This window comes from Catharus ustulatus, chromosome 30 (genome assembly GCF_009819885.2).
Source record: "Catharus ustulatus isolate bCatUst1 chromosome 30, bCatUst1.pri.v2, whole genome shotgun sequence".
NCBI classification, from domain to species: Eukaryota; Metazoa; Chordata; class Aves; order Passeriformes; family Turdidae; genus Catharus; species Catharus ustulatus.
Genome location: NC_046250.1, coordinates 3,361,153 through 3,373,956, shown reverse-complemented (window position 1 = coordinate 3,373,956; position 12,804 = coordinate 3,361,153). Strand labels below are relative to the sequence as shown.

The window sequence follows — 12,804 nt, the reverse complement described above, 5'->3', positions numbered from 1 at the left end:
AGTGGTAGATTTAAAACTCTAAACTTTAAAGTCTCTTCCAACCTGAACGATCCTGGCCTATTTAATCAGTTGAAGATCCCTCCTTTAAAGCTCAGCAAATTCTCTGGAAAATTCCCATTAGGAAAAGAAATCAGCTCTGGCTTTGGGGCCACAGAGATGCTTTGGTTGTGAGCTGGGTGTCAAATCAGAATTTCAAATAATGAAATATTCAAATGGAATTAAAGTGCTGCTCCTCTTGCTCAGGTGACATTTTCCACCTGCAGCTCCCGTTTTCCCCCAGGTGAGCTCACAGGAGATCACAGGATGACAAACGTGCAAAATTAATTACATTAATCAATTAGGCAAACCTAAACACCTCCCACAACCGAGCTCCCGTTTAAGGGACAAAGAGAAATGAATAAACACAACCCAGGAGTTTTGCAGGGTCAGAACTCACAAATTTTATTTGTGGCTAATTGAGGATTAAAGAAAGAAGAGGGAACATCCCACACACCAGGAGGGGAAGGAAGAGCAGCGCCAGAAATTCACTTCAGGGCTCCTAAAGGGGACTAAAAGCAGCAAGAAGAGAAGGTGTGAGCATTCAAACATAGCAAGAGGAGATTTTGGGGTGGTGTAACAGCCATGTCCACATCCAAGCTGTGTCTGAGCCTCAGTTGCCGCAGCAGCCGCCGCAGCAGCCGTTGTTGTTGCTGCTGATGGTGTAGCAGCAGGTCGTGGGCATGCAGCAGGACTGCATGGGCATGCAGCAGGGAGTGCAGCACTGCACGGGGCAGCAGCTCATCGGGGCCTTGCAGCTCTTGGGGCTGCTGTAGCAGCACACCGAGTAATTGTTGCTTCCGCAGCAGCCGCAGCAGCCGTTGGGCATCCTGGGGGTGGTGGGGGGCTGGAAGGGGCAGAGAGAGGCAGGTTCGTTAGGTTTGGTTAATTGGGGTTGGTTTGGAGCTCTCTTCATTCGTTCATTCACATCTGGGGGATCATTCACATCTGGGGGATCATCCACACCTGGATCATTCACATCTGGGGCTCATTCACATCTGGGGCTCATTCACATTTGGGGGATCATTCACACCTGGATCATTCACATCTGGGGCTCATTCACATCTGGGGGATCATTCACATCTGGGGGATCATTCACATCTGGAGGCTCATTCACATCTGGGGGCTCATTCACATCTGGGGCTCATTCACATCTGGGGGATCATTCACATTTGGGGACTCATTCACACCTGGCTCATTCACATCTGGGGCTCATTCACATCTGGGGGATCATTCACATCTGGGGGCTCATTCACACCTGGCTCATTCACATCTGGGGGGTCAGGGCTGGTGCTTTTGTAAATCGTGAAACGCACAGCTCCAGGTTTTTCCTGTGCCCAAGGACTCATTCCTGGGTCTCAGGAAGAGCAGCTTCACTCTGGGCCCTTCTGGAATATTCTCCATCCCCCTCCCCTGCTGTGAGCCTCCCCGAACGTCTCCAGCTCGTCCCCGTAACTCCTCATGCAGAATTCCCAAACCCGCGATGCCCAAACCCCATCCCAGCCCGCCAACAATCCTGGATCTGCCGTAATAAACCCCAAATTCCCTTTTGGACCATGAAGGAAGGGTTAGAAATTCTCACCTTGCTGAAGAGTGAGGAGACGTGGAGGGAAGAGGAGAGCAGCGAATGAAGCGAGCTGGGCCCGGAGCGCTTTTATAGCGCTAGCCACGCTTCCTCCTGGAAGTGAGACAGGCAGGGACCATCCCAGCCAAATGTTTGTCCATCCAAACCCGGATTTTTGAGCCGTGTGTGTCGCCTGGAATTTGCATTTCGCCTCATTACTGGAGATCACCGCCCTCGTTCTGCCTCGTCACGGTTTGGCCTGGAGATAATCAAAGGGCTGCCGTGGGTCTGGAGGAATTTGTGCTCCCCACAAACCTCGCCAGGGAGTCCAAAAAATGCGGGATCTGCACGGCTGGGGTTGACTCAGGTGCTGAATCAGTGCCGGGGTTGAAACCGAGCGTTCCGCGGGGAAGGAGTTTGGGGCAAAGAGGGGAAATGTCAGGAAAATTTGGGGTGTTTGTTCCTGGCTGCATGTGAGGGATGTTTGGGGTGTTTGGGGTGTCTGGGGCTCCATCACCCGCATGTGACTCCCTGCAAATCCATCTTGGAATGGTTTGGAAAGGACCTGAATTTGGGAAAAAGTGGGAAAATGTCAGGAAGATTGGGGATGTTTGGTTTGTCTGGGGCTCTGTCACCTGCACATGAGTCTGTACAAATCCATCATGGAATGGTTTGGGTTGGAAAGGACCTGAATTTGGGAAAAAGTCAGGAAAATGGGGGGTGTTTGTTCCTGTCTACACCCGAGGGGTGTTTGGGGTGTCTGGGGCTCCATCACCCACATGGGACTCTGCACAAATCCACCATATTGAACACTAATTTCTCATTTAAAATTGAATTTTATTATTTAAACAATAGGAGGAGAAAAAAATTACAGAAGAGAAGATACAAGGAAGCCCAGGAGTCTAAACTTGAATCTTCCTTTCAGGAATGCAGGAAAGAATGAGAGTGACATCTCTGCCTCAATCACCTCCTCAAATGCTGATCAGTTCTCAGCTCAGAGGCCGTAATTATCTTTGTATCCATTCTGAATGTCTTCAAAAGAATTGCTTTTATAGTTTTCATGAATCTAAGATGGAGAAAATCTTCCCATGTCTAAAGAACATGGAGGTGTCTTATTTCTGTCTCTTTGCACGTAGCAAAAATATCTGAGAATTTGTTTTATAGCAAAATAACCAGCACATAGCTGGATAAAGACATTGTGTGACAGTGGGAAAACCAAACTGTGGAATGGTTTGGGTTGGAAAGGACCTTAAAGGTCCTAAAAGATCGCCCAGGTCACGTCCAGGATGCTCAGAGCTCCACCCGCAGCCTTGGACACTCCCAGGTTTGGGAAGTTCTTGTTTCATTCATTAAATTTTGTGAGCAGCAGCATTTTTATATTTTATATTTTATATAGTTATATTTTATTTATATTTTATATTTTATATTTATATTATATTTATATTTTTTTATATTCCAAATAAAAAGGGGCAGCTCTGCACAAGGGGGTGACCCCAAATCCACATTTCCCTGCCCCTAAAATAGCTTCTCTGTGTGAATATAGGTTTTTTCTGATAGCAAAATGTAGACATAAGTTTTTTAGAGATGGTCTGCTTAAACTACCCGTTTAATTAAAATAAATGTGTAATTAAAACCCTGCAGCTGACAATTATCAACACTCACAGGCTGCAAAAAGCCATGACCACCACCCAAATTAAAAAATAATAATAAAAAGAAAATTAAAACCACAAGCCAAAAAACACCCATGCTGTAAAAAAGCAAACCCAAAAAGTAGTCATGCTAAACAGGTCTCAAAAAATGTTAAACTATGCATAAAAAACTATAAATATGCAACAAATTAATGTATTGTGAAATGTATTTAAATGTATTTATGTGTGCTCTAAACCCTTTGCTTTACGTGTGGCTCCTATTGTCTTTTTATTAAACCTTTCAAATTTTACCGTGTTTTAAATTTAAAAATTTAAACACATTTTTAAATTTAAATGTGTTTTTAACAAAACCATTTTCTGGGAGGGACGTGGAGCTGAGGGAGAGCATTGGGCAGCTGAGCCTGGGCAGGAACAATCCTGGGCAGGAATTCAGGGAGGAATTTGGGGAGGAATTTGAGGAGGAATTTGGGCAGGATTTTGGGGAAGAATTTGAGGAGGAATTTGGGGGAGGATTTTGGGAAGGAATTTGGGAAAGAATTTAGGGAGGAATTTGGGCAGGAATTTGTGTGACATTGCAGCTCCCAGCCCAGCAGCTGCCTAATGAGGGGATGGATGGTGGAGCCTGCCTGGCCAGTTCCGCGCTCCTGCCGGGCATCCTCAGGGATCCTCGGGGATCCTCGGGACTGGGGTCAGCCCAGGTGAGCCGGGAGCAGCCCCAGGTGAGGCAGGGTCAGCCCAGGTGAGCCCCAGGATGGTGACAGGGACCTGGCTTTGCTCTCAGAGGAAGCAGATTGAGATTTTCGAGCCGTTTCAACCCGCAGGAAATGCCAGCAGCTCTTTCCAGGCTTCCCTGGCACGAGGGAAATTCCTTGGAATTGTGAGCAATTGTGTCCCTCCATCAATTTATTCATTTACATTTATTAATTTATAAGGAATTGATGGGTCACAAGCAGAGGGACGCCCTCCCCTGGTGCATCCCAAGGGAAATTTTCCTTCCTGCAGCTGTGAGAAATGAGATTGAGGTGGCCAAAAAATTTTTGGGGAGTGGGACGTGGATCATAACCAAGGGACTGGAGCAGGGTGGAGGCATAGTCAGGAAAGGGCATTAAATTAATCAAAATTTTGATTTTTCTGCTTTGGTGCAGCCCCAGCTGAGCCTCGAGGGCAGCAGAGATTTCTCAGCATTGTTTTGTTTTATGATTTCAGGTCTGTCCCGATGTCAGACTGTCCCCAGGGACTGTCCTGGCTCCTGGGGATGTTTTTGGCTGTCTGGAACCCTTGGAGTTTTCCTAGTCAGGGTGTGTCTGTGTCCATTCTGAAAACATTCCCGTTTTTTCGTGACTTTATGAATTATTTTCATGGAATAAGAGACTGATTTGGGTTGGAAGGGACCTCAAAAATCGATTTATTCCACCAGGGACGCCTTCCACTCTCCCAGGTGGTTCCAACCTGGCCCTGGGCATTTCCAGGGATGGCAGAACCAGAAATTCCCTGGAAAATCCTCACAGGGAATGGTTTCTTCCCAAATCCAGTCTCAATTCCCGCTCTGTGCCCCGACCCCATTCCCTGTGTCCTGTCCCTGCAACTCCCGCTGAAAAATCCCTCTGCAGCTCCTCTTATTTCATACTGAGAGGGCAAATACTGCTCCCAGAAACCCCAGTGTGAATGAATCCACCAGGGATGCCCTGATTCTCTTTGTGAACTCCTGGGAGAGAGGAGAGCCCCAACATTTTGGGGGAAAAAACGTCGGGAAAAGGCAAAAAGCGCCAACAAAGCCGCGAGGATTCGCCAGCGGACAGAGAGCGTGACACCAGGAGTTTGCAGGGTCACAAACTGCAGAGAGATCGACACCAGGGGGTTACAGGATCTCAAATCACAGAGAACTCGACACCAGGAGGTTGCAGGGTCACAAACTACAGATTTTATTGGGGTTTGTCAGGCAGAAACAACGATGGAAAGGGCGGGACATCCCACACACCAAGCGGAAAACGGAGAGCGGGGAGGAACTCGCTTCGGGGCACACACACAGGAGCGGGCAGGAGGAGAAGAGGAGTCTCTAAGGAGCAGGAATTGGGGTTTATCCACATCCACATCCGAGCTGGGATCAACTAGGCCGGGCTCAGTTGCCGCCACAGCAGCCGCCGTTGCCACCGCCGCAGCAACCGCCGTTGTTGCTGCTGATGGTGTAGCAGCAGGACATGGGCATGCAGCAGGACTGCATGGGCATGCAGCAGGGCGTGCAGCAGGGCGTGCAGCACTGCATGGGGCTGCAGCACATCGGCCTCTTGCAGCTCTTGGGGCTGCTGTAGCAGCACACCGAGTAGTTACTGCCGCCGCCGCAGCACCCGGACATCTTGGTGAGGAAGAGGAGGCAAAGCTGGAAGGGAAAAAGGGAAATTTGTTTTTTTTTTTCTCAAAGCATTCTTATCCCCAAATCCATCCCAAACTGTGCTAAATCCCAGCACAAACTCCTGTGGTTCTGGGATTTTACTCCAGAGCTGGTTCTGGCAGACAGAATCCACCTGGGCACAGCCCAGAACTAATCTCTGTCCCCAAAACCAAGCTGGGATCCCAAATCTCCAGTCCCAAACCAACCAGCCCAGAAAATCCTGGGGAAGCCCAAAGTCAAGAGAAGCAGCAAAGCCCGACTTAGCAAAGTCCCAAAGTCAAGAGAAGCACCAAAGCGTGACTTAAGTGAGTCCCAAAGTGAAGACAAGCAGTAAAACTTGACTTAACAGAGTCCCAAAGTAAAGACAAGCAGGAAGTCCGTCTTCAGAGAGTCCCGAAGTCAAGACAAGCAGTAAAACTCAACTTAGGAGAGTCCCAAAGTCAAGAGAAGCAGCAAAGCCCAACCTAAGAGAGTCCCAAAGTCAAGACAAGTTCCAAAGCTCAACTTAACAGAGTCCCAAAGTGAAGACAAGCAGCAAAGCCCGACTTAGTAGAGTCCCAAAGTAAAGACAAGCAGAAAACCCATCTTAACAGAGTCCCAAAGTAAAGACAAGCATAAAGCCCATCTTAAGAGAGTCCCAAAGTCAAGACAAGCAGTAAAACTTGACTTAGGAGAATCCCAAAGTGCAGACGAGCAGCAAAACCCAACTTAGGAGAGTCCCAAAGCGCAGGCCAGCAGCAAAACCCAACTCACCCTGCTGAACAGTGGAGGAGGAGAGGAGCAGTGGTGATGAGCGAGTGCAGACCCCTGGGCCCGGGAGGTTTTTATCCTCTCCAGAGCCTCCTCCCCTGGAAATGAGGCATCCCTCGGCAATTCCCTCACCCCTCACGCGCCTCAGGTTAAGCTCTGCCTGTTTGTGTTTAAGCTTGGCTCACCCCCTCAATTGTGCCCCGTAATTAGAACAACAGATGCAAATTTCCGGACAGATTTGCGTTGATGGGAGCTCTGAGGTGTCCCCAGGAATGACCTTGGGACACAGGGACCTTGAACAATGAACCTGGGGGCAGCCAGCAGTGGCACAACCACGCCTGGAACTCGGGGCTGGCGCTGCCCAGCTGGCCCCTCTGCCCCTGGCCAGGATCTTCGTGGAAATTTTTGGTCAGTGGGGATCCTTTTGTCCTGCCTCTGTGGTCGAAGTCTGGGCTGGAATTTCTCCTTTCTCAACCTCACTCTTGGGCTTCCCTTGAGGGTACTGGGTTCTCACACTCGCTGTGTTTTAAATTTTTGTTGTATCATTCAGATTTTTATGGAATGGATGGGTTGAGTCTGAATGAAACAGGGTTTTTTTCTGCAATAATCTCATTTTCTGGGATTACCCCGAAGGTTTCTGAGTCTGGGGATGCTTGTGGTGACCCCATTTGAGCGTTCACACGAGGGACTGAACCAGGGAAAAACAACCCCACGTTAGAGGATGCTGGTGCTGATTCCAGCGCTCCAGGTAAAAAACTGGGAATTCCAGGCTGCTGAGGCAGCACCAATTCCTGGTCAGAAGAGGAATCCACCACATCCAGGAGGCTCTGAGGGTGAGGCTGACGTGGTGGCAGCTGATCACCGGTGACTGGAACAGGATCTGCCTTTCCAGGATGTGACCATCCCCTCCTGCCTCGTGTGTCCCTTCCGGAGCCGACAATTCCCTGGAATTGTCCCCAGGGGAGCATTGTTTTGGTCACCCAGTAATCACCAAGAGGAAGCAACGTCCTCCTTGTGTAAAACCTCAAACATCTCCCCTGAATCAAGCGTTCATGGCATTTTTATCGGGCTTTATTGTTGTGCTGTTGGTCGAGATGATCCCGGCGTTGGAGCCGTGGAAATTTGGGATGGTTTGGGTTGGAAGAAACCCCAAAGATCACCCAGCCCAACCCCTCAGGATGGGCAGAGACACCTTCCCCTGTCCCAGGTTGCTCCAAGCCCCATCCAACCTGGCCTGGGGAATTTCCAGGGATGGGACAACCTCACAGGGAAGGATTTCTTCCCAAAATCCCCAAATCCCATCTAAACCCGTCCCTTCTGAACCACCCCACCACTCCCAGTGCAGCATTTTCCCAGTTCAGTTCCGCTTAACCCACACTCGGGACAGAAAAAACCTCCTCAAAATTCCTTTTAGGGGCCATGTCCCGTCCTGGGATTTTTTTGGGAACTTTCTTGGTGGTTCTGTGAGTTTGAGTTCCTGAATTTATTCCTGCAGCTTTTCCAATGTCCAGTGAGCTCTGGTCTTGCTGGAGGTGTCCCTGTTCATGGATTTTAACCCATCTTAACCAATTTTAACACATTTTAACACATTTTAACCCATTTAACCCATTTTAACCCATTTCAACCCATTTAACCCATCCTTTCCAACCCAAAGCCATTCCATGACTGTGATCCAAAACCAAAACGAACATTCACAAGATTTCCTGAACTGGGAGCATTTTATAAAACGTTCTGATATGAAATAAAAAAACCCAAAAACCCCCAAAACCCAAAAAACCCAAAACCTTTAAAACAAATAAAAATCCTCGTCCAGACCCAGGCGATGATCCCAGAATAGTCAAACACATCGAGAAGATTTTAATTCAGAGAAAAATATTTTAATGCAGAGAAGATTGCAATACAGAGAAGAATATTTTAATGCAGAGAAAACTATTTTAATGTAGAGAAGATTATTTTAATGCAGAGAAGAAGACTTTAATGCAGAGAAGAAGATTTTAACGCAGATGTCGCCTGTGAAGGTCGGAGGAAGCGAACCAAGTCAGAGCTGCAGGCGTTTTCTCCAGACCTGCAATTCCCAGCCGAGTCCTGAATTTTAATAGCAAAGAAAGTCCCGGCTGGGCAGGGAAGGTTTCGTTGACTCACGTGTTTGTTATTTCAGGAATGAGGTTTTTGAGCTGGATGCCAAGCTCGGGTTTCATTCCCGGGCTCGTAATCCAGGAACGCGCGGGGGAAACACTCTGCTCCCGTAAAAATCCCGATTTCAGCGGGTTTCTGAGATTTTCTTTCAGGAAGATGGTGGTGGGAAGAAGATGCTGCCTGCTGTTCAGTGAGTAGTGAATTCCTTTGGGAATGTGAATAAATTCCTCTGGGAATGTGAGTGAATTTCTCTGGGAATGTGAGTGAATTCCTTTGGGAATGTGAGTGAATTTCTCTGGGAATGTGAGCGAATTCTTCTGGGAATGTGAGCGAATTCCTCTGGGAATGTGAGTGAATTCCTCATGGAATGTGAGCGAATTCCTCATGGAATGTGGGCGAATTCTTCATGGAATGTGACTGAATTCCTCTTGGAATGTGAGTGAATTCCTCTTGGAATGTGAGCGAATTCCTCTGGGAATGTGAATGAATTCCCAGGGAAATGTGAGCGAATTCCCCTGGGAATGTGAGCGAATTCCCCTGGGAATATGAGTGAATTCCTCTGGGAATGTGAGTGAATTCCTCTGGGAATGTGAGTGAATTTCTCAATTTCCTCAGCTCCGATCTCTGCCCTGGGACTGGGGACAGGAGCCCAGGAAGGGCTGGAGCCGGGTCTAGGTTGGATATTTCTGGAAAGTTCTTTCTCCAGAGGGTACTGGGCACTCTCCACATCCCCTCAGAGCTGCCAGGGATGCCCAGGGTGGGATTTTGGGTTTCTGTGGAGGAGCAGGGCTTGGATTCCATGATCCTGGTGGATCCTTCCCAAGTTGGGATATCCCAGGAGTGTCTGATTTGTGTTTTCAGGTTTTGAGTTTTAATTACTGCAGTTTTCATCTTTGCTGCAAAATCTGAGTGAGGTGAATTATTGGGAGGGATCAAGGAATGGTTTGGGTCGGAAAGGATTTAAAACTCATCCCGTTCCTGCCCTGGCCACGAGACACCTCCCACTGTCCCAGGCTGCTCCAAACCCCAAATCCAGCTGGCCTGGGACACTGTGAGGGGTCTGGAACGAGGACAAACTCTGGGCAAGGTGGCAAATCGTGGGCAAGGTGACAAACTCTGGGCAAGGTGACAAACCCTGGGCAAAGTGACAAATTCTGGTCAAGGTGACAGACCCTGATCAAGGTGACAAACCCTGGGCAAAGTGACAAATTCTGGGCAAGGTGACAAATCCTGATCAAGGTGACAAACTCTGGGCAAGGTGACAAACCCTGATTAAGGTGACAAATTCTGGTCAAGGTGACAAATCCTGGGCAAGGTGACAGACCCTGATCAAGGTGACAAACCCTGGTCAAGGTGACAAATTCTGGGCAAGGTGACAAATTCTGGTCAAGGTGACAAATCCTGGTCAAGGTGACAAACTCTGGTCAAGGTGACAAATTCTGGTCAAGGTGACAAATCCTGGTCAAGGTGACAAACTCTGGTCAAGGTGACAAATTCTGGGCAAGGTGACAAATCCTGGGCAAGGTGACAGACCCTGATCAAGGTGACAAATCCTGGTCAAGGTGACAAACCCTGGGCAAAGCAACAAACTCTGGGCAGAGTGACAAACCCTGATCAAGGTGACAAATTCTGGGCAAGGTGACAAATCCTGGTCAAGGTGACAAACCCTGATCAAGGTGACAAATCGTGATCAAGGTGACAAATTCTGGTCAAGGTGACAGACCCTGATCAAGGCGACAAATACTCGACAAGGTGACAAATTGTGATCAAGGTGACAAATCCTGGTCAAGGTGACAAACCCTGGGCAAAGTGACAAATTCTGGGCAAAGCAACAAACTCTGGGCAGAGTGACAAACCCTGATCAAGGTGACAAACCCTGGACAAGGTGACAAATTCTGGGCAAAGTGACAAAAGGAGCACAAAGGCATGTAAGAACCACCAAAAGACCAAACGTTGTGTTTTTGCTTAATGCTAAATTTTATTGTCTACAAGAGAGGAAGAGTGATCACAGCACCACCAGAGGCTTCCCAAACACCAGAGGAGAATGAACACCTTGCTAATATCTAATAAATAAATTCTGATAAATTCTGATAAATTCTGATAAATTCTGATAAATTCTAGGCTACTCTAGACAGTCAATAATTAAAACAGTCGGGAAGTAAAGGACAGAAAGAGGTTTGACAAGAAGAAGAAAATTGCAGAGAATGGGCTCCATCAGGATGAGAAGCAGCAGCAGAGGAGCAGCTTTCCACTTCAGCAGCTCTTCTTGATGCAGCACTGCTGGATGGGGATGCAGGGGGTGCAGATCCTCCTCACGGGGGTGCAGCAAACCACCACGGGCTTCTTCACCACGCACGGGCTGCAGCAGGGCCGGGGCACGCAGCACACCGACTTCTGGCACACCTGGGCGCAGCACACGGACTGCTGGCACGGGTCGCAGCAGGACTGGCATGGGTCACAGCAGGACTGGCACGGATCACAGCAAGGCTTCTGGCATGGATCACAGCAGGACTGGCACGGATCACAGCAGGGCTTCTGGCACGGGTCGCAGCAGGACTGGCATGGATCACAGCAGGGCTTCTGGCACGGGTCGCAACAGGACTGGCATGGGTCGCAGCAAGGCTTCTGGCACGGGTCACAGCAGGACTGGCATGGATCACAGCAGGGCTTCTGGCACGGGTCACAGCACACAGTCTGGCATGGATCACAGCAAGGCTTCTGGCATGGATCACAGCAGGACTGGCATGGGTCGCAGCAAGGCTTCTGGCATGGGTCGCAGCACACAGTCTGGCACGGGTCACAGCATGGTTTCTGGCATGGGTCACAGCAAGGCTTCTGGCATGGGTCACAGCAGGACTGGCACGGGTCACAGCAAGGCTTCTGGCATGGATCACAGCACACAGTCTGGCATGGGTTGCAGCAGGACTGGCAGGGGTCACAGCAAGGCTTCTGGCATGGGTCACAGCAGGGTTTCTGGCACGGGTCACAGCACACAGTCTGGCATGGGTTGCAGCAGGACTGGCACGGGTCACAGCAAGGCTTCTGGCATGGGTCACAGCACACAGTCTGGCAGGGGTCACAGCATGGCTTCTGGCACGGGTCACAGCAGGACTGGCACGGATCACAGCAGGGTTTCTGGCATGGGTCACAGCAGGACTGGCATGGATCACAGCAGGGTTTCTGGCATGGGTCACAGCAGGACTGGCATGGGTCACAGCAGGGCTTCTGGCACGGATCACAGCAGGACTGGCATGGATCACAGCAAGGCTTCTGGCATGGATCACAGCAGGACTGACAGGGGTCACAGCACACGGTTTTCTGGCATGGATCGCAGCAGGACTGGCATGGATCACAGCACACAGTTTTCTGGCAGGGGTCGCAGCAGCAGGACTGCTGGCATGGGGAGCAGCTCACGCTCTTGCAGGGGCTGCAACACACAGTCTTGCAGGGGCTGCAGCATACAGTCTTGCATGGGCTGCAGCACACGCTCTTGCATGGGCTGCAGCACACGGTCTTGCAGGGGGTGCAGCACACGGTCTTGCTCTTCACGACAGAGCAGCATCCCGTGGAACAGCATCCAGTGGAGCACATGGTGTTGGGAGAGGAGTGAGGGGTGGCTGGAGCGAGTACCTGGAACACAAAAGGCTTGGAGATTGAGCCTGTGTTTGGTCATGCCCCACTCTGCTTTGTCTTGAGTTGGGAACCCGAGATCCTGGCGGGAATGGAACCCCCTGGGATCTGTCCCAGAGGGATTTGAACTCTCCTGGGGGCTGCCCAAGCTGGGTTCATCCAGGACATTCCCTCCCTGGATTTCCACCCTGATCAGCTCATTTCCCACTGTACTCTCTCCACCTTCTCCAAGAGGCAACAGATTCAACAGTGCCAGAAACCTCTGGGTTTGAGAGAGTTGCGGATTGTGGAAACTGAAACTATGGAGCACTGAAACCATGGAGCACTGAAACCATGGAACACTAAATCCATGGAACACTAAAACCATGGAACACTGAAACCATGGAACATTGAAACCATGGAACACTAAAACCATGGAGCACAGAAACCATGGAGCACTGAAACCATGGAATCGTAAAACCTTGGAATCACAAAGCCGTGGAATCACAACATGGAATTCCAAAGCCATGGAATTAAAAAGTCATGGAATAAAAACCCCATGGAATCTCAAAGCCATGGAATCCCAAAGCCATGGAATCAAAAACCCATGGAATCAAAAACCCCATGGAATTAAAAACCCATGAAATCTCAAAATCATGGAATCCCAAAGC

At 49.4% G+C, this 12,804-nt stretch overlaps 2 protein-coding genes across 2 annotated transcripts; both read right to left on the bottom strand.

Moving 5' to 3' along the window:
* Nucleotides 1–649: 649 nt before the first annotated feature.
* On the bottom strand, nt 650–5,602 carry LOC117008664 (keratin-associated protein 10-1-like). Its single transcript, XM_033082636.1, has 3 exons — nt 5,377–5,602; nt 5,228–5,259; nt 650–883 (listed from the first exon to the last, which is right to left on the bottom strand). The coding sequence occupies exons 1-3, from the start codon at nt 5,600–5,602 to the stop codon at nt 650–652; spliced, it is 492 nt and encodes a 163-aa protein (XP_032938527.1).
* A 5,175-nt stretch (nt 5,603–10,777) lies between these two features.
* On the bottom strand, nt 10,778–12,115 carry LOC117008663 (keratin-associated protein 5-5-like). Its single transcript, XM_033082635.1, has 2 exons — nt 11,963–12,115; nt 10,778–11,428 (listed from the first exon to the last, which is right to left on the bottom strand). The coding sequence occupies exons 1-2, from the start codon at nt 12,113–12,115 to the stop codon at nt 10,778–10,780; spliced, it is 804 nt and encodes a 267-aa protein (XP_032938526.1).
* Between the last annotated feature and the right edge of the window lie 689 nt (nt 12,116–12,804).

What these genes read in the sequence shown, in the direction of transcription:
- LOC117008663 (XM_033082635.1), bottom strand. Translation starts at nt 12,115, where the DNA reads ATGTGCTCCACTGGATGCTGTTCCACGGGATGCTGCTCTGTCGTGAAG. An exon ending in GCTGCAGCCCCTGCAAGACT is followed by an intron (nt 11,429 to 11,962) that starts GTGTGTTGCAGC and finishes AACCCATGCCAG; the next exon opens with ACTGTGTGCTGTGATCCATG.
- LOC117008664 (XM_033082636.1), bottom strand. Translation starts at nt 5,602, where the DNA reads ATGTCCGGGTGCTGCGGCGGCGGCAGTAACTACTCGGTGTGCTGCTAC. An exon ending in CAACGGCGGCTGCTGTGGCG is followed by an intron (nt 5,260 to 5,376) that starts GCAACTGAGCCC and finishes TGTGCCCCGAAG; the next exon opens with CGAGTTCCTCCCCGCTCTCC. An exon ending in CGCTCTCCGTTTTCCGCTTG is followed by an intron (nt 884 to 5,227) that starts GTGTGTGGGATG and finishes TGCCCCTTCCAG; the next exon opens with CCCCCCACCACCCCCAGGAT.